This window comes from Spermophilus citellus (genome assembly GCF_964194105.1).
Source record: "Spermophilus citellus genome assembly, chromosome: 2".
NCBI lineage: Eukaryota > Metazoa > Chordata > Mammalia > Rodentia > Sciuridae > Spermophilus > Spermophilus citellus.
The window spans coordinates 70,985,523-71,007,213 of record NC_138183.1 but is presented as its reverse complement, the minus strand read 5'-3'; the positions used below and the strand labels follow the sequence as shown (position 1 = coordinate 71,007,213).

Below are 21,691 nucleotides of genomic sequence, written 5' to 3'. Positions count from 1 at the left end.
GTCTTTTACCCACGGTGCCTTAATCACAGTACTAGTGTTTCAAGCACAGTACTACAAGACAAATGGATTTGGAGTCCAATGTACTCTCTCTCATCTTTTTTGTGACTTTGGGCAAGTTTAGTTTCTCAGCTTCTGTGAGTCCATTTGCTTGTTCATGAAATAGAGACATAAAAATCCTCAGAGGAGGCAGGTGAGGATTAAAACTACTCATTCTTCAGCTCTCACTTTAAATATTACTTTGTTTGGGCCCCCTTTCCTAGGTGGAAGGTGGGATTCCCTCTTCTCTACCTCAAACACTAAACGGTTGCTGTCCTGTAGAACTTGGACAAAGATGCTGTTCTCTAATTCATGTTCTGTAATTATAGCACCTGGCCAATGAGCACTTAAAATGTGACTGATAGGATGGAGGGACTGAATTTTCAATTTTATTTAATTTCAGTTTACATAGCCACATGATGTAGCTAGTGACTACTGGACCTCAGGGCTGTAAAGGATCTGCATTATAGCTTTTAGCACTCAGTTGTGTATCTTTTATCAGACTGACCTCCATGTGGAATTCACCTGGATGACAATGACTGCTTCTGCATCCACAGCACCTGGAATAGAGACAAGTGTACATCCTCTTGTTCATCTTAGTATCCCACAGCTTAGCCCAGCAGACACCGTAGGTGCTCAATAACAATTTGCAGATTAAATTAAATTGATTTCTAGTCTTACAAACCAACTAATCATCTGCTCCTGGAGAATGTTCAACCAAAGGGAATTGCATAAATGTCTTTCTTAAACACTTCTTTGTTTTTTTTTTTTTTTAAAGCTGACAATGTAAAGTTCTGTAGAACTTTGTAAGTTTCCCATGTGCTGCCACTTATACCATTGCCAAAGACACCAAGTCCAGTAGGAAAGGCTCAGTTGTTTGCAGTTATCATATCTTTATTTTTTTTAAGAGAGAGAGAATTTTTTTTTAATATTTATTTTTTTTTTAGTTTTCGGTGGACATAACATCTTTGTGTGTATGTGGTGCTGAGGATCGAACCCGGGCCGCACGCATGCCAGGCAAGCGCGCTACCGCTTGAGCCACATCCCCAGCCCCTTAAACACTTCTTTGTATACAGCATAGTGATTAGAAGTACCTGCCTGGATTCAAACCCTGCTTCTATTTCCCAGCCATATGACCTCTAGCATGTAATCTTTTTGTGTTTCAGTTTTATTATTCTGTGAACTGAGGACATTAATGGCCCTATCTTATTGTGTTGCTGAAAGATTATATTTGTTGAAGCTTACAATGATCATTTTATTTTTATTTTTAATTTATTTAGATACTGGGGATCCAACCCCGGGGCATTTAACCATTGAGCTACATCCCCAGTTCTTTTTTATTTCTTATTTTGTGAAAGGGTCTCACTCATTTGCCAAGGGGCTCACCAAGTTGATGAGACTGTCCTCTAACTAACAATCCTCTTGTCTTAGCCTCCCGAATTGCTGGGATTATGGGCAATCATAGGAATTATGTGATATTACATCATGAATTATAAATGTTCAATTTAAATATTAAGTTTGTGAAATTACACCATAAGGATTCAGTCAAAATCCAGGTTGTAGGAAACTTTAGTTGGGAAATTGAGGCAGTCATCAGGGAGTAAATCTAAGAGCCAAGACTTTCCTCTGAGATTGGTGATCTAGCTGCAAAGAAGGAGAAACATAATCAGCATCACTTTTTTTTTGTGATATCATAGTCTTTTTTTTTATTGGTTGTTCACAACATTACAAAGCTCTTGACATATCATACTTCATACATTAGATTGAAGTGGGTTATGAACCCCCAATTTTACCCCAAATGCAGATTGCAGAATCACGTCGGTTACACATCCACAATTTTACATAATGCCCTATTAGTAATTGTTGTATTCTGCTACCTTTCCTATCCCCTACTATCCTCCCTCCCCTCCCCTCCCTTCTTCTCTCCCTACCCCATCTACTGTAATTCATTCCTCTCCTTGTTTATTTTCCCATTCCCCTCACAACCTCTTATATGTAATTTTGTATAGCTATGAGGGTCTCCCTTCATTTCCATGCAATTTTCCTCTTCTCTCCCTTTCCCTCCCATCTCATGTCTCCGTTTAATGTTAATCTTTTCTTCCTGCTCTTCCTCCCTGCTCTGTTCATAGTTGCTCTCATTATATCAAAGAAGACATTTGGTATTTGTTTTTTAGGGATTGGCTAGCTTCACTAAGCATAATCTGCTCTAGTGCCATCCATTTCCCTGCAAATTCTATGATTTTGTCATTTTTTATTGCTGCATAGTACTCCATTGTGTATAGATGCCACATTTTTTTTATCCATTCATCTATTGAGGGGCATCTGGGTTGGTTCCACAGTCTAGCAATTGGGAATTGTGCTGCTATGGACATCGATGTGACGGTATCCCTGTAGCATGCTCTTTTAAGGTCTTCAGGGAATAGTCCGAGAAGGGCAATAGCAGGGTCAAATGGTGGTTCCATTCCCAGCATTCCCAGGAATCTCCAAACTGCTTTCCAAATTGGTCGCACCAATTTGCAGTCCCACCAGCAATGTACAAGTGTACCCTTTTCTCCACATCCTCGCCAGCACTTGTTGTTGTTTGACTTCATAGTGGCTGCCAATCTTACTGGAGTGAAATGGTATCTTAGGGTGGTTTTGATTTGCATTTCTCTGACTGCTAGAGATGGTGAGCATTTTTTCATGTACTTGTTCATTGATTGTATATCCTCCTCTGAGAAGTGTCTGTTCAGGTCCTTGGCCCATTTGTTGATTGGGTTATTTGTTATCTTATTGTCTAATTTTTTGAGTTCTTTATATACTCTGGATATTAGGGCTCTATCTGAAGTGTGAGGAGTAAAAATTTGTTCCCAGGATGTAGGCTCCCTATTTACCTCTCTTATTGTTTCTCTTGCTGAGTAAAAACTTTTAAGTTTAATTAAGTCCCATTTGTTGATTCTTGTTGTTAACTCTTGTGCTATGGGTGTCCTATTAAGGAATTTGGAGCCCGACCCCACAATCTGTAGATCGGAGCCAACTTTTTCTTCTATCAGACGCAGAGTCTCTGGTTTGATATCAAGCTCCTTGATCCATTTTGAGTTAACTTTTGTGCATGGTGAGAGAAAGGGATTCAGTTTCATTTTGTTGCATATGGATTTCCAGTTTTCCCAACACCATTTGTTGAAGATGCTATCCTTCCTCCATTGCATGCTTTTAGCCCCTTTATCAAATATAAGATAGTTGTAACTTTGTGGATTGGTTACTGTGTCCTCTATTCTGTACCATTGGTCCACCCGCCTGTTTTGGTACCAGTACCATGCTGTTTTTGTCACTATTGCTCTGTAATATAGTTTGAAATCTGGTATCGCTATACCACCAGACTCACACTTCCTGTTTAGAATTGCTTTTGCTATTCTGGGTCTTTTATTTTTCCATATGAATTTCATGATTGCTTTATCAATTTCTACAAGAAATGCCATTGGGATTTTGATTGGCATTGCATTAAACCTATAGAGAACTTTTGGTAATATCGCCATTTTGATGATGTTAGTTCTGCCTATCCATGAATAGGGTATATTTTTCCATTTTCTAAGATCTTCATCTACTTCTCTCTTTAGGGTTCTGTAGTTTTCCTTGTATAAATCTTTCACCTCTTTTGTTAGGTTGATTCCCAAGTATTTTATTTTTTTTGAGGATATTGTGAATGGAGTGTTTTTCCTCATTTCCGTTTCAGAAGTTTTGTCGCTGATATACAGAAATGCCTTTGATTTATGCGTGTTGATTTTATATCCTGCCACTTTGCTGAATTAATTTATTAGTTCTAGTAGTTTCTTTGTAGACCCTTTTGGGTCTTCTAGGTATAGAATCATGTCATCTGCAAATAGTGATAATTTAAGTTCTTCTTTTCCAATTTTTATGCCTTTAATTTCTTTCTAATTGCTCTGTCTAATTGCTCTGGCCAGTGTTTCGAGAACTATATTGAATAGCAGTGGTGATAGAGGGCATCCCTGTCTTGTTCCGGATTTTAGACGGAATGCCTTCAATTTTTCTCCATTCAGAATGATGCTAGCCTGAGGCTTAGCATAGATAGCTTTTATAATGTTGAGGTAAGTTCCTGTTATCCCTAGTTTTTCTAATGTTTTGAACATAAAGGGATGCTGTACTTTGTCGAATGCTTTTTCTGCGTCTATTGAGATGATCATATGGTTCTTATCTTTAACTCTATTGATGTGGTGGATAACATTTATTGATTTCTGTATATTGAACCATCCTTGCATCCCAGGGATGAATCCTACTTGATCATGGTGCACAATATTTTTGATGTGTTTTTGTATTCGATTCGCCAGAATTTTATTGAGGATTTTTGCATCTAGGTTCATTAGAGATATTGGTCTGTAGTTTTCTTTCTTTGAGGTGTCTTTGTCTGGTTTCGGAATCAGGGTGATGTTGGCCTCATAGAATGAATTTGGAAGAGCTCCCTCTTTTTCTATTTCCTGAAATAACTTGAAAAGTATTGGTATTAATTCTTCTTTAAAGGTTTTGTAAAACTCCGCTGTATACCCATCCGGTCCTGGGCTTTTCTTGGTTGGTAGTCTTTTGATTGCTTCTTCTATTTCATCCATTGATATTGGTCTGTTCAAATTGTGTGTATCCTCCTGACTCAGTCTGGGCAAATCATATGCCTTAAGAAATTTATCGATGTCTTCACTATCTTCTATTTTGTTGGAATATAGGTTTTCAAAATAATTTCTAATTGTCTTCTGTATTTCTGTAGCATCTGTTGTGATATTGCCTTTTTCATCCCGTATGTTAGTAATTTGAGTTCTCTCTCTTCTTCTCTTCGTTACCATGGCTAAAGGTCTGTTGATCTTATTTATTTTTTCGAAGAACCAACTTTTAGTTTTGTTAATTTTTTCAATAGTTTCTTTTGTTTCAATTTCATTGATTTCCGCTCTGATTTTAATTATTTCTAGCCTTCTGCTACATTTGCTGTTGTTTTGCTCTTCCTTTTCTAGGGCTTTGAGATGAAGTGTGAGCTCATTTATTTGTTGGTTTTTTCTTTTTATGAGGAATGACCACCAGGCGATGAATTTTCCTCTTAAAACTGCTTTCATTGTGTCCCATAGATTCCGATATGTTGTGTCTGTATTTTCATTTATCTCTAAGAATTTTTTGATTTCCTCCTTTATGTCTTCTGTAACCCTTTGATCATTCAGTAACATATTGTTCATTTTCCATGTGCTGTAGGATTTTTCCTTCCTTCTTTTATCATTGATTTCCAGTTTCATTCCATTATGATCAGATAAAATGCATGGTATTATCTCCACCCCTTTATGTTTACTGAGGGTTGCCCTATGGCATAATATATGGTCTATTTTTGAGAAGGATCCATGTGCTGCTGAGAAAAAAGTATATCCATTTGATGATGGTTGATATATTCTATATATGTCAGTTAAGTCTAGGTTATTGATTGTGATATTGAGTTCTATAGTTTCTTTATTCAACTTTTGTTTGGAAGATCTGTCCAATGGTGAGAGAGGTGTGTTGAAGTCACCCATAATTATTGTGTTGTGGTCTATTTGATTCTTGAACTTGAGGAGAATTTGTTTTATGAATGTTGCAGCACCATTATTTGGTGCATAAATATTGATAATTGTTATGTCTTGTTGGTGAATGGTTCCTTTTAACAGTATATAATGACCTTCTTTATCCCTTTTGATTAACTTAGTCTTGAAGTCGATTTTATTCGATATGAGGATGGCCACCCCTGCTTGCTTACGAGAACTGTGTGCGTGGTATATTTTTTCCCATCCTTTCACCTTCAGCCTGTGTATGTCTTTTCCAATCAGATGTGTCTCCTGGAGGCAGCATATTGTTGGATTTGTTTTTTTAATCCACGATACCAGCCTATGTCACTTTATTGGAGAGTTTAAGCCATTAACATTCAGAGTTACTATTGATATATGGTTTGAACTTCCATCCATGTTTGATTGTTTATCCTTTTTTTAAAAAAAAATTTAGTTTGTTTCTCCGTGATTATCTTTCCCCTCGCCCTCTGCCTTTACTGATGCACTTCCCACTGATGGTTTTGGTTATTGTTTTTTCATTTCTTCCTCGTGTAGTGTTTTGCTCAAAATGCTTTGCAATGCTGGTTTTCTGGCTGCAAATTCTTTTAACTTTTGTTTATCATGAAAGATCTTTATTTCGTTGTCATACCTGAAGCTTAATTTTGCTGGATACAGAATTCTTGGTTGGCATCCATTGTCTTTCAGTGTTTGAAATATGTTGTTCCATGACCTTCTTGCTTTCAGTGTCTGTGATGAAAAATCCGTTGTTAACCTTATTGGTTTACCCCTGAATGTAATCTGTCTCCTTTCTCTTGTAGCTTTTAATATTTTCTCTTTGCTCTGTATATTGGATATCTTCATAACAATGTGTCTTGGCGTTGGTCTACTGTGATTTTGTGTGCTCGGTGTCCTGTATGCATCTTCAATTTGTATATCTGTTTCCTTTTTTATCTCTGGAAAGTTTTCTGTAATTATTTCATTCAGCAGGTTTCTCATTCCCTTGGTTTGAATCTCTGTACCTTCTTCTATCCCGATGACTCGTAAGTTTGGTTTTTTTATGTTATCCCATAACTCTTGGATGTTTTTCTCGTGATTTTTTACCAGCCTTTCTGAGTTGGCTAGACTCTTTTCAAGATGGTATATTTTGTCTTCATTATCTGACGTTCTGGCTTCTACTTGCTCCACTCTGTTAGTGATACTCTCAATTGAGTTTTTAATTTGGTTTATCGTTTCCTTCATTTCTAGAATTATTGTTTGATTATTTTTTATAATCTCTATCTCCTGATAAAGATGCTTCACTTCTTCTTTTAGCTGTTTATGTAATTCATTCTCAATGTGTTCTTTCGCTGCTTGAATTTGCTGTCTTGTATCCTCTTTAAGGTTCCATTCCATCTGTCTAAGGTGTTCCTTGAGGTCTTTATATGACCATTTTTCTGATGACTGTAGGTCCTCCTGAATATTTAGGCTGTCCTGCATTGTTTGTACGCCTTTTCTTCCTTGCTTCTTGAAGCTGCTCATGTTGCTTCTTGTTCTGTTTGACTGCTGAGTTACTGTTTACTCCTATAAATTTATTTGATGCTTGGGAGGAAAGGTATTAGAAGGGAAGGGAAGAAGTCACTAAAGAGAATGAGAGTAGGCAGGTAGAATTCAAGGAAAGGGGGATAAGAAAAATGAAAAGACAAAAGAATAAAGAAATAGGAACTAAAAAAAGAAAAAAATTTAAAAAAGTAATAATAATTAAAAAAATTAAAATTAAAATTAGAAGAGAAAAAAGAAAAAGAAAGAAAAAAAAGAAAAAAGATAGAAAGGAAAAAAAATAAAAAACAAAAAAAAAACAACGAGATAGAAAAATGAAGATGAAAGAAAAACCCAAATCAAAAAAAAACCAAAAAAAACTAATAAATGGCGTCTTAGAGTTTGATTAACTTCTCTTCCAGTAGGTGGCGCTCTGCCCACCAGGTCAAGTTTCTCCTGTCAGTACGTGGGAACCAATCACTGTGCAGCAGCTCCTCCCAGACTGGGCGAGTCTCCAATCCTGAGTGCCTAGGGCCTCCTCTTGTGTCTAGTCACTTCCCACTTTTCCTCTAGCCAGGCCCCTCTCACCACAATACTGGCTACACGCCAGGTCTGCTGCTCCCGGGAGCCCTGTTTTCATGAACGACTGGACACACTCTTCCAGTTTGCCATTCCCTCAGACCCTAAGTTTGTAGAGCTTGGGGCTGAGAATCCTCAGCGAATTTTACTTGCCCTCCGGTAGCCACTCCCCCGTAGCTGGCGCAAGAGACCTCAGCAGTCAGCCCTGGTGGGAGCGGTAGTCCCGCGCTGCGGGTCCCGCATCACCTCTGATTCCCTCGGGCTGGCTGTAGCACTCACGGGAGAACTGGGAGGGGCCCTTAAGGTTTCCCCCATGTGTGGAGAGGGAAGGCTAGGGGGATTACACACCTTTAGCAGCAGGTTTCAATGAAGTTATCTCCTCCGCCCAATCAGCATCACTTTATAGTAGGGTGAGGGACCAATGCTGTGAGTGGCATCCCACAGTGGGGGCTTTACAATTGCTGGCAAAAGTTGTGTTGTAATTGCTTTTAACAGAGTTTTAGCAAAGAGGGCCCCAAACTTCAAATTCAGTCTGTCAGATGTTTGTTTGTCAGGCATGGGAGATGGTCTCATTTGTTTACTGAGCCACAGCCGCAGCAAAAGCTCAGCCCTTTGTTTCCTGCAAAAACGAGAGTATTAATATAGAGGGTGAGGTGGGGGGATAATAAAACAGCTGGAAAAAACTGCTAATTTCTGGGACTTCCAAGAATTCCCTGGAGGCCTCAAGAATGACAATCTTGGGTCAGCCTTCTGTCTTCTTAGGCTTCTCCACTTGTTCTCAACCCCAACACCAACACGGGTATCCTGAATTGTGGGTGATATATTTTTAAATTTTGCTTTAGAAGAATTTTTAAACTACTTTTTATTTTATAAAATTAAGCAAAATAAACAGAACATATATAGAACTACAAAACAGCATCACTTCAACAAAATTGCAACCCTCTCTGCTTCTGTTTGCCTATTTTACCATTACCTTTGCCTGAGTGGCCACTGCCTCTCACTTGGATGACCACAGCAACCTCTCCACTAACCTTGCTTCAGTTCTTGTCTCCTTGAAACCCATTTGCCATATACTTCCCAGAGTGATCTTAAAACAACGGATATCAGATCTTGTCCCTCTCTCTGCTGCTCATAATCTTCCAAAGTCTTTCCACTGTCTTAGAATAAAAGTTAAATAAAAGTGTAGGACACTCAAGGTCCTACACCATCTGACCACAAAACATGTATCTCCATTTCACTGCAGACCCCTCGGCCCTTGTTCCCTCAGGTTCCAGCCCTCCATGTTTCATGAACAGGCTCAACTCCTATGCTCAGTACAGACTTGCTGATCCCTCTGCCCGTAGGACTCTTCACTTGGATTTTTCATGGCTGTCTTCTTTCCTACATGGAAACCCTGAGTCTTATGTTGTCTCCTCTGAGAGGACCATTGTATGGGAAGATAGAAAGACTTGGCACTAATGACCATCCCCCCAACATCACACACACACACACACACACACACACACACACACACACACACCACACAGAGTTTTCAGTTCATCAGTGGTCAATGTATTAATAAATATGAGGTGAAGGGTTTAAACCAGCACATTAGAAGGCTTTAGTATTGTTAAGTGCTTTATTATTAATATTATCATTATTATACCATTCACTATCTAAGTTCATCTTGTACATTTTTGTGTTGACCTTTCAATGGTTGATCTACCTCTCCTCCTGGTTAGTTCCATGAGAGAAGAAGCCTTGCCTATTTTGAACATTTATTTATCTCCTAGCATCTAGAATAAAACCTGGAACTCATTCAATAACCATAGTTGAAAGGATAAACTACCTACAGAAAAAAATATTACCCAGGGAGAGACTAGAAGATAGATGACCAAGGAGTGGGGAAAACTAGAAGATAGATGACCACTGATGGCTGAGAGATAGGTTTCTTGGGAGATCTTTATTTTCTTCTATCTAGCTTTTTATGTATTTCTATTTTTTAACAAGGCACAAAAAAGTTTTTATTAATTTTGGCAATAACCTCATGCTGACAAGCGATTGGAAATGTCAATCGATCCACTTCTTCAGGCTTATGCAGACTGCAGACTTTGGATCTTTTCATACCCACTTCTTGAATCAGAAGTCACATGACACTTTTCTGGAAGAACTCTCAGCTTTGAGTCCCTTGGAGAAGCAAACACAAATGCAGGCCTACCTGGCAAAATCTCCCTGGGGAGGGGGTGATCTGACAAGTTTCATTCCATCAGTGGTCATGGGCCTTGTGACCAGTCACCTGTCTCTTTATCTCTAGTTCCTTAAATCGGGAGTCCTGTTCAGCTCCATCCCTTCACACTATGAAGGTCAACTAAGGTCAGGACTCTAGCGAGTATGACTCACATCTTACTCTCTGCTGTCTACTGGGCACAAACTCGATGGAGCCTGACGAACCCTGTGATTTTCCAGACTCAGCTTTAGGACCTGAGGTTCATTCCCTGAAACACTCATCCATGAACAAAAACCCAATGTAGCTACCAAGGGGTGGTTAGCATTTAGGGAAAAAGAAGCTCCTATAATCTTATCCTATCCAGTATGCTTCTGATTCCAAGTTGAATGTCCTGCGAAAGATAGTCAAAGGGCAGAGCTAAGCATCCCTTTGAAAGTCCACCTGTGAACAGCAGCCCAGCTGTTCCAATCTGCCCTTCCTGACAGTCTGCCCTATGGACTTCAGACATGCCTAGCCAGCTCCTATTCCCAATCATGGAAGCCAATTCCTTTCAGTAAACCTCCTAATACATATTTCTTACTGATTCTATTTCTATGGTTGAAACTTGGCTAATACAATATATGGACTTCCAGTTCTTCTTTTATTCTCTCTCTCTCTCTCTCTCTCTCTCTCTCTCTCTCTCTCTCTCTCTCTCTTGCATGACTGTATAGCAGGGGTCAGCAAGCTTCTTATGAAGGGCTGACAGTAAATATTTTACGCTTTGTGAGCCATATGATCTCTGTTGCAACTATTCAACAAAGTCATTGTAGCATGAATGTGGTTATAGACAATAGGTCAATGAATAAGCATGGCTGAGTTTCTATAAAGGTTTATTTGTACAAATAGGTACTGAGCTGGATTTGACTCATGGGCTGTAGTTTGCTAATGCATGCTGTAAGTATGCCATTATATGAATAAAACATAATTTATCTCTTGTTGAAGGATACTTTCCTCCTTTACCACACAGTTATACTACACATAGTGTCAGTGCTGTACCTACCCACCACTCTTGTATTCAGTTATTTGTGCACATGTGCCAGAGTTTTTCTCAATCTAGCTAGGAATGGACTTGCTGGGTCACAGGGTATGTGAATCTTTAAGTAGACTACAAGTACCAAATTCCATGATAAGGAAATTATTTCAATTTATTCTCCTATCAATGGTGCATGAGATCTAGTTACTCTACATCTTCCATAGTGGAGTTAGACTAATATTCACAATCTGATGGATACAAAATTGAATTTAATTATAGTTCTAATTTACATTAACCTAATGAATAATGAGAGAACCATCTTTTCATGTGTATACTTTCCATTCATATATCTTCTTTAATAAAGAATCTGTTCAAATCTTTTCACCCTTCCAAAAATTGAGTTCTCTTATTACAGGATTTTATTAGCTATTTATATATTAAGAATTCAATTCCTTTGGTGAATGTGTGATTGACAGATATTTTCTCCCAGTCCTGTAGCTTGTTATTTTTGAAACAGAAGATTTAATTTTTATGAAACCAAATATATCATTTTGTTCTTTTATGGATTGTTCCCAATGACATATCTATGAAATCTTTGCTTAACTCAAGATTACAAAGATTTTTGTCCTGTTTTCTTCCAGAAATTTTATACTTTAAAACATTACATTTAGTTATAATACCTTTTTAGATAATTTTTGGATATAATACATATATAGGTCAAGGTTCATTTTTTTTTTTTTTTTTTTTTTTGCAAATGGATGTCCAGGACTATTTGTTGAAAAACAACCTTTTTCTGTTGTCTTGGCATATTTGTCAGAAATCAATTGATCACATGTATGAGTCAATTTCTGGGCTCAATGTTTGGTTTCATTGACCTATATGTCTACCCTTTTACCAATATCACCTCTTTTGATTACTATAGCTTTGTAGTAATTCTTGAAATCAGGTGGTATGAGTCCTTGAATTGGTTCCTTTTTGGGGAGTGGGGGGAGATATAATCTCACTAAGTTGGTGAGGGGGTTTTGCTAAGTTGCTGGGGCTGGCCTCAAACTTGCAATCCTCCTGCCTCAGCCTCCCTAGTGGCTAGGATTACAGGTATGTGCCACCATGCCCAGCTTGTTCTTCTTTTTAAAAATTGACTATTCTGGGCTGGGGTTGTGGCTCAGTGGTAGAGCACTTGCCTAGCATGTGTGAGGCACTGGGTTTGATTCTCAGCACCACATATAAATAAAATAAAGGTACATTGACTATTAAAAATATTTTTTAAAAAAGTTACTATTCTAATTTATTTGTCTTTCCATATTAATATTAGAATCAGCTTGTTTGATATCTATAAATATCTGGCTGAGATTTTGGAGGATTTCATTGAATGTCTAATTAATTTGGGGATAAATGACATTTTAGCAATGAACATTACTCCCAGTTTATTTCATTAGTGTTTTCCAGTTTTGGGGCATATAGTTTGGGTGCATATTTTGTTAGATTTACACTTATGTATTCTCTTGTTTTGGGTGCTATTATAAATGGTACTTTAAAAAATGTTGCTTTTCAATTGCTTATTGATGGTATAGACCAATACAATTGACTTTTGTATACTGACCTTAAAGCTTGCAACTTTGTTAAACTTAATAGTTCTAGAAATTTTTCCTTTACCAATTTGTATATTGGTTTGTGGTATTTTGTTTTTGATTTGCAAGATTCTTTATATAGTCTATATATGCAATCTTTATTTGAATTGCTTGAACAAAATTTCATAGACTGAGTCATTTATAAATGATAGAAATTCATTGTTCACACTTTTGGAGGATGGTAAGTCCAAGATCAAGGCACTATGAATGTTCATGCTTTGGTTGGATTAGAAAAGCACCATTTCTGAAGTATCTACTGCCAGCTCCTTTCATTGATTAATTCTGGTGGTCTCCAAGTTTTCCATCCTATTAGATTTTACAACATACCTTCACATGTGTCAGCTCCCAGATCAATAACAAATGGTGGGGGACAACCTTCTATCAACCCTCTGATGCTCTTATTCTATACTATGACAATAAAGCAAACTCATTGTTGAAAAAAATAAAAAACAAAATCAAGGCACTGGCAGCCTCATTGAGAAGGGCCTGCTCTGTGCTCCAAGATGGTGTTTGTTGTCCCCACACCTAGCAGAAGAAGCAGAAGGATGGAGGGACAAAAGGGACTAACAGACTCTCCCAATACCTTTTTTAAGGGCACTAATCCCAGTCATGAGAGTGAGGTTCCTCATGACCTAAGCATCTATTAAAGGACCCACCTGTCAATATTATTACCTTAGTGGTAAAGTTCCAATATATGTATTTTGAGGGGACACCAACATTTAGACCATAGCAGAGAGTAAACTACTTATTCTCAAATCCCAGCTATGGATTTCAAGGGCCCTGTCTTTTCCTAGGTTAGTAGTTTGTTCCTTTCCCTCTGCTTCCCACCCCCAATCTATGCTGATATGGGGAAACATACCATTGAATATGAAAATCAAAATGATGGGTTTGCTTCCCCAGGAATGCACTACTGTATCTTCCAACTACTGAGCCAGTTTGAGAATGCAATAATGTATTCAATTATTTTTATTGTGAAATGTATTATACATTTGAAAGAGTATAAAATTATAAGATTTGAAAAAAAAACAAAGATGTACACTTGTACATAATATCCTGACTAATAACTAGATCATGATAGCACTCTAGAAGCCACCTATGTGTCCCTAATCACATCCCTTATCCCCACTTGGAAATAAATGTTTTCCTTAGTTTTAAGTTAATCAGTCTCCCTTGCTGGCCTTTACAGATTTTCTACTTATATATGCAAATATAAACAGAATGTGCTTTAGTTTTTAAGAGATTGAAGAGTAAGCACAAACCTATCCGTGTAAGGAAAGGTTGACATTACCTCTATTAGAAGGAAGTAAGCTGAACTGGGTCTGTAAACCCAATCTGCCTCCATGTTCCCTGGGAGTATATGGAAGACTTTTCTAGGGAATTCATCGGGAAATTAATCACCAGAATTGTAAGAGGGGAGAGAAAGAGTTAACACAGGACTGTAACTCACCCCTTCCCTGCTGGGGGATTCCTTCTCTGTGAACCATGCAATAGCATTTAGATACTAGGAGAATCTACCTTGAAAATGTTTCCAACAGGAATTACCTTCTCTGTTTAGACTGGTCCTTGTAAATTAATATGGACTGCATGGATTAAGGATCACAGCTGGCTGGAGAGTTTCGGGCCAAGGAGCAAGGTCAGCAGTTCCTATAGTGAATGAAGTAAAATTGACAAACTCCAAAATAGACAACAGCTTCAATGGAGACCAAGGGGACAGCTCAGGGTGGTAGCTCTGCATCAGGTATAGAGGTCCAGACAGAGCAAGGTGGCATGTCAGGAGGGTCATCTTCATGATGCTTCCTGCCATGCTTCTCCTTTTAACTCAAGGCAGGAGATTAGGGCAAAACTGGCCTAGATTCTTACCTGCCTTTGACTTGTCTCCCTCCCACCCCTCATGCCCTGCTACTTGGATCAGCAAAAATCTCATTCCCCAAGGAAAAAAAAAATTGTCAAAATACACATGAGGTTTGCCACCTTAGCTATTTTACATGTACACATTTCAGAATTGTTAAGTATACTCACATTGTTGTGAAACCAATCTAGAGAACTCTTCCATCTTGCAAAACAGAAACTCCATATCCACTAAATAACAATTTCCCCACTCTCCGCTACCCCCCAGTCCCTGCCAATCACCCTTCTACTTTCTATCTCTATGAACGTGTCTACTTCATTTATCTCAAATAAGTGGAATCATACAGTGTCTTTTGTGACTGTATTATTTCACTTGGCATAGTGTCCTCAAAGCTCATCCATGTGATAGCATGTATCATAATTTTATTCCCTGCATGCCCCACCAGAAGAGAGAATATATCAAGAAAAACATAAGATTCAAGATGCAGAAAGTGACAGCAAAGAGGGGCAAGCATAGGAAATACATTTCTTGAGAACAAGCCTTGCAGAAAACATCCTTGTTCTACCCTCATACACAAATGATATTTTATCTAACTGTAGAATTCTAGGGACGATGATTTTCCTAAGATTTTTAGATGTATAACTTCATTCCTTCTTTATTCCAGTGCTGCTATTGAGAAGTCTGGACCTAATCTTATTGCTGCTCTTCTGTGGGTGAACTTTTTGTTTGTTTTCCCCTCTTCTCTGGATGCTTTTAAAGTTGCCAGTGTTGCTGGGTACAGTGGTGCACCCAGCCTGTAATCCCACTGGCTTGGAAGGCTGAGGCGGGAGATGGCAGGTTCAAAGCCTTCCTCAGCAACTTGGTGAGGCCCTAAACAACTTAGCAAAACCCTGTATCTTAAATAAAAATATAGAAAAAGGGCTGGGGATGTGGTTGAGTGATTAAGTACCCCTGGGTTCAATCCCCAGTACCTACCCAAAACAAGCAAACAAAATTAAGTTGCCAGTAATTCCTTCTGCTTCTCAGGCCTGACCTTCCTGCAGCCTGGCTGAGCCTCTACTGCCGCATTTTCTCTATTCCACTGGTCGCACCCCTCTCGTGACATCATGGTGGCCTGCTGGCGATAGGCTGGACTCAGCTATATCTGATACTCTCAGATCTGTGCAAAAGCAGTGAGGGATGCACTGAAGGCAGAATTCAAAGCAAATGCCAAGAAGACTTCTGGCAGCAGCATAAAACTTGTAAAAGTAAAAAAGGAATAATCAATCCTGACTAAAGCTTGAAATGCTACATTTTCAAGGTGAAGAAGTGTGGGCACATGTTATGGCAGATTAAAATCATCTCACTTCATGAAAAAAAAAACTGTCTTGCTCATAAATTGACGATGCCAATAAATTGATGTGTGGTTCACTCTTAAAAAAAAAATGTTGCCAGTAATTTTGGAGACTCATACTGGTATGCAGTGGTGTGATCTGTTTTCATGTTAGATTGTGAGACTTTTCAAACTGGCAACTCATCTCCTTCAGTTCTGGAAATTTTTATTGACTTACTTCATCAATGTTTTCTTCCCACACCCCTTTTTTTTTTCTTCTCTTCTCATCTTTTTATTTAGTATTTTACTTCTTGGACGTTTCTATTTTCTTATCTTTTTCTCTCTTTGTCAGTTTGCCATCTGGGAGATTTTCTTAGCTTTATCTCTTAATTTCTCTTTTTAAATTATTTTCATTTTTTGTTTCATATATATAATGTCCCAAAGCTGTCTTTCTTCTCTATATTTTCCTGGATTAAAGGATCCTATTCTGATTTCATGAGTGCAATATCTTTATCTCCCTGTGGATATTCAGGATGGTACATCATAGAGATGTTGACATTTTCTGCTCTGAATAGCCTATTTATTACAAGTTCTGTGTTTGTTTGTTTGTGGTGATCATTGCAGGTGTTCCTCATTGTCTGATAATCTTGGCTGTCTGCCCACCATGAAGAATGGAGGAGCTGAAAAGCTGACTGGAGTCTCTGAGAGGAGGGGGGATTACTCAACTAAGCATCCCCTTAGGACCACTCGGGTAAGCTTTGGGGAGTCCTTTGATCTTTGGACCATTCATCCTGAATAGCCAGATTGGTTGGGAACCCCTCCCCACAAATAGGCTTATGGTTAAGGTCTTCTGCTTACAGGGTAAATCTGACCAAAGATGTTTCGGAAGACCAGTGCAGAGAGAGAGAGTTTGAAGTCTCTGTTAAGCAGTCAGAACACTTCACAGTCACTTAATTTCTTTTCTATTGGCATAGTTCCTATTCTCACTTTCAAAAAATTTCAAAAAAAATTTTTAAGTCGTAGATGAACACAATACCTTTAATTAATTAGTTAATTATTAATTGATTTTTAATGATTTTCTTTTTAGTTGTAGATGGACACAATATCTTTATTTTTATTTATTTATTTTTATGTGGTGCTGAGGACCTCACATGTGCTAGGCGAGCACTTTACCACTGAGCCACAACCCTAACCCCCCACTCTCACTTTTTTAAAAAAAGTGTTTATTGGATGAGTTATAAATCCATCTCCACAAGGAGTTAACCCATATAGATCCACTTTTGTAGAGCTCCAGGGAGGCTTAGAGAGATGGAAGAGAGTTCCCTGCTTACATTGCTATCTCATAAATCCCTTTCCTGAGTTGCCTTTGGTGTCATGTATGAGCTTAATGACCCAATCTAAGGGTTTTCTTAATTTTCCCCCATTTTTATAAACTAGACATGCATTCCTTAGATTCCTAAAGCTTCACACCCTCTTGTTTATTTGAGCAGGCAAGGTATACCAAATCAATTTACTATTGATGTGTCTCATATTTACAAAAGGTGTGACTCACAGAATCATATTTCCCCAACAAGAACCAGGGAACCCACGTGTTTCCCAGAAGCAATGTTTCTCTTGTCACTCTGGGCTCTGACACGTGGCTTTATGAAAAAGGATGTGAAAAATCACTACACCCCTAGACTCTATGCCAAGTCACTACACATGAAAAAAAAAATATCTTGGGTAGACAGAAGCCTCCAGCAGCACCTTTGGTAAATAGAATGAAAAATGAGGCTGCAGCCGGTTTGCTTCCTTGTTTTCCTTCAGGACTTCACTGCTAGGCCTCAACCCACAGCCTCACAGATGTCACCCATGTATAAAGATAAGAAGGGGCGGGTGGAGAAAGAGCATTTTAGAAGAAAGGAATTGTCCAGAAATCTGTCTTATTTGGAGGAATAGCACAGGAGTAAAGGATCTGGTGGATGGGGGTGGGTTTGTAGGCTGGGGGGGAGGATGTAGGGGATGGATGAGAGCCAGAGGAATGGAGTAAGGAGACGGAGATGATGGTCATAAAAATAGCAACCAAATTATCAATGCTAATCAGTATGCCAGCTGCTTCACGACATTGTCTCCAATTTTCATTCCAACCACGGCGAGAAGCAGCAACTTCTCAAAGAGGCATCATTTGTCCCACTCTACAGATGCAAAAACAGAAGGCCCCAGCATCCCAGGATGGCCAGATTTTTTCTGCCTCTAAATTCCAGCTGCCTTCTGTTATACCAGTCTTCCTCCCCTCTATGCCAAGTTTATTCACTCATTCAGTCAGCCAGCTAGCACCTACTAAGTGTTGAACTAAGTGCTGAAAACAACAATATTTGTCCCTAAGTAGCATAGAGCCCTGACTACATTTCTTTGAAATCCATTTATTTCCCCAAAATCTTGTTGATGGGAAGACTAGAACCACACCAGTTCTTCAATGCTACCTTTCTTTGAATGTGAGCCTTTCTTACTTGGGTTGATGGAGCCTCAGCCTTCCAGGCTCAAACTCAGTTCACCAGTGAGATCCAGGAAACTGTCCTTGAGACCAACTGGTCAGGAACAGAAATCAACATCCCCTCAACAAAGGGTTGAAAATTGCTCTAGGGCAGCAAGGGAGTCCTTAGTGGTCTTGGTTGCTCTTTAGACTTATAATCACTTATCACCAATGGGGGAAATGCCAAGAAAGAATCCTGCCCCTTCTAATGGGTCTTGTAACCCACGATAAAATGTAGATATGGACGGCCATGGCATTTTGTCTAGGTCCTGGCCCATATGGAGACATTCAGGTAATCTTTTTAAGTTATAGAAAACATTTTGTTAAACAGGCATGTGGTAATTTTGGAGTTCAGATTCTAAAGATTATTTTTAATTTTAATGCCTTTCTGAGGACCACATGTGAAGAGAAGGAGCTCAAATGTAGATATCAGGGTAGAATTTTCTTTCCTCCCCTCAATTCCTTCTTTCTTACCTAATACAACTACTACTTCCATTAGGAGGTGAATTACAGACACTTTGTTAGCATAAAGCATGAAAATTATGCTCTGAAAGGTTGCCACTATTTTTAGAAAAGACACGTGGAACAGCAGCTTCAGTATCACCTGAGAGTTTATTAGAAATGTGGATTCTCAGTTCCCACCTCCAGACCAATTATATTAGAACCTGCATTTTAACTGGATCCCCAGGTGGTTTGTACTCATGTAAAAGTTCAAGAAGCACTAGTGTAGAAATTCATTATGGAAATCTCCAGAAATATACATGGCACTTAAAGAATCTGACTTGAGCTATAGGGTAAGTTCAGGTTCATAGGGAGAGGCAGACAAAAGCTAAAAAGATGATGAGACAAGAGAAGTGGGATGAAGATCAGAGGAAGGAAAGCATCCTTGTACCCCTTCTAGGTGCACCCTGGGCAAGCTGATAGAATGGTATGTTGGGAAAAAAATAAATGTTTGGAAATACCATGCAGATTCAACACACAATTGTCATTTTGTTTTTGGAAACAGATTGCTTCTGCTCATCCTTACATGTATGGTCCTAAGAACCAATGGGTTGCATGTGGTTCTAAAACTTTTAAGGGAAATGTTCATTTTAAAGCTAAACTGCTTCTGCAAATGGAACACACAAAGAATATATTTAGAAATCATTGTTTTCATCAGGAATTCAGTTTTCCCAAAAATGTAAATTGGGATATCCATTCCTTGATTTAATTTCCCTCTCCAAACTCACTCCACCAACTGCTTTTCCCCTCTCCTCTTGGATGGATGTCTCACAGGTGTTGCAAAAACAGCATGGGCAACATGCTCCTTACTGGTATATGTTGGCGTTTTTTTTTGTTTTTTTTTTTGTTTTTTTTTTTTGCATCCCTCTAAAGAGCATCACCACTCACATAATTAATCAAGACACAATTCTTGGAGTCACTCTTTTCTTTTACACATTTTTTAAATTAGAGCTTTATAGTTACACATAGTAGTTGGGTCCATCCTGACACACTCATACATGCATGGAAATCAATGTCAGTTCAAGTTCCCCCATTCTTCCCTCCCCTCTCCCATTCTCTTTCCTCTACTAAACTTCCTTTTTCTTGTCTATTAATTTGTATATGGTTGATACTTTATGTTATTTTATCCTTCCCTCCCCCTTTCCTTTATTTTATTCTAGCTTCCACATATGAGAGAATATATTCAACTTTTGAGTTTCTCAGTTTGGCATATTTCACTTAGCATGATATTCTCCATTTCCATCCATTTACCAGCAAATGCCATAATTTCATTATTTTTTTATGGCTGATTAGAACTCTATCATATATAAATCACAGTTTACTAATCCATTCATCTTTTGATTGGCATCTGGGTTGATTCCATAATTTAGCTATTGTGAATTGTGCTGCTAAAAACATTGAGGTGGTTGTGTTGCTGAAGTATGTCACTTTTAGATCTTTTAGGAAAATACCAAGGGGTGGGATAGCTGGGTCATATGGTGGTTCCAACCCTAGTCTTTTGAGGTATCTCCATATTGCTTTCCAGGGTGGTTGAACTAGTCTGCAGTCCCACCAACAACGTACAAGTATACTCCCCTCCCCAACCTCCTCAGCATTTATTATTGTTTGTATTCTTTTTAAAAAATATTTTTTTGTTGTATATGGACATAATAACTATTTTATTTTTTGTGTATGTTGTGCTAAGGATGGAATCCCATGCCTCACATGGGCTAGGCAAGTGCTCTACCACTGAGCCACAACCTCAGCCCATATTGTTTGTATTCTTGATCATTGCCATTCTGACTGCAGTGAGATGAAATCTAGTGTAGTTTTTATTTGCCTTTCTCTGATTGCTAGATGTTGAACATTTTTTTCATATATTTGCTGGCAATTTGTGTTTCTTCTTTTGAGAAGTTTCTTGTTTAGTTCTTTTGCCTGTTTATTGATTGGGTTTTTTTTTCAGCTCTTTGTATATTCTGGATATTAATTCCCTATTAGAGGAGTAGCTGGCCAAGATGTTCTTCCATTCTGTAGGTGCTCTCTTCACACTCTTAATCATTTCCTTTGCTGTGCAGAAGCTTTTTAGTTTGATGGCACCCCACTTGTTGATTCTTGGCTTTATTTCTTGTGATTTGGGAGACTTGTTGAGGAAGTTGGTGCCAGCACTCATATGATGGAGTTTTGATCCTATGTTTTCTTCTAGTTGTAAAGTTTTTGGTCTAATTTCTAAGTCTTTGAACCATTTCAATTTGAGTTTTGTACAGGGTGAGAGATAGAGGTCTAATTTCATTTTTCTACATATAGCTATTCAATTTCCCCAGCAGCATGTGTTAAAAACATTGCCTTTTCTCCAAGACATATTTTTTGCACCTTTGTCAAATATCAGATGACTATGGTTGTGTGGATTTGTCTTTGTGTCTTCTGTTATATTACATTGGTCTTCATGTCTATTTTGATGCCAGTACCATACTGTTTTTGTAATTACATCTCTGCAGTATAATTTCAGGTGAGGTATTGTGATGTCTTTTTTTTTTTTTTTTTTTTTTTTTTTTGCTTTGCTTGCCTAGTATTTATTGCTTTGTCTAGTCTTGGTCTTTTTTATTCTTCCAAATGAATTTAATAATTGTTTTCTTCCCTAATTTGGTGAAGAATGTTACTGGTATTTTGATAGGCATTGCATTGAATTTCTATATTGCTTTTGGTAGTGTGGTCATTTTGAAAGTATTAATTCTGCCTATCCAAGAACATGAAGTATCTTTCTGTCTTCTAAGGCCTTCAGTTTCTTTCTTTAGTGTTCTGTAATTTTCACTGTAGAGCTCTTTTATCTTCTCTTTCCTTTGGTTAGATTAGTTCCAAAGTGTTTAAATTTTTGAATTTATTGTGAGTAGGATATATTTTCTGATTTCTTAGCTCAATCACTGTTGGAGTATAAGAAAGCTATTGATTTATAGGTGTTGATCTTGTATCCTGCAACTTTGCTAAAACTTATTATAAGCTCTAGAAGTCTTCTGGTGGA

At 38.2% G+C, this 21,691-nt stretch overlaps 1 protein-coding gene across 1 annotated transcript; it reads left to right on the top strand.

Annotated features, from left to right (window-relative positions):
- Nucleotides 1-15,477: 15,477 nt before the first annotated feature.
- On the top strand, nt 15,478-15,733 carry LOC308642332 (ATP synthase subunit epsilon, mitochondrial-like; the record flags this gene model as incomplete). The annotated part of the gene is given in 3 exon segments (XM_081281206.1): nt 15,478-15,495; nt 15,499-15,516; nt 15,520-15,733. Coding segments are annotated over 3 exon segments (150 nt in total). The 3' UTR covers nt 15,634-15,733.
- Nucleotides 15,734-21,691: the final 5,958 nt, after the last annotated feature.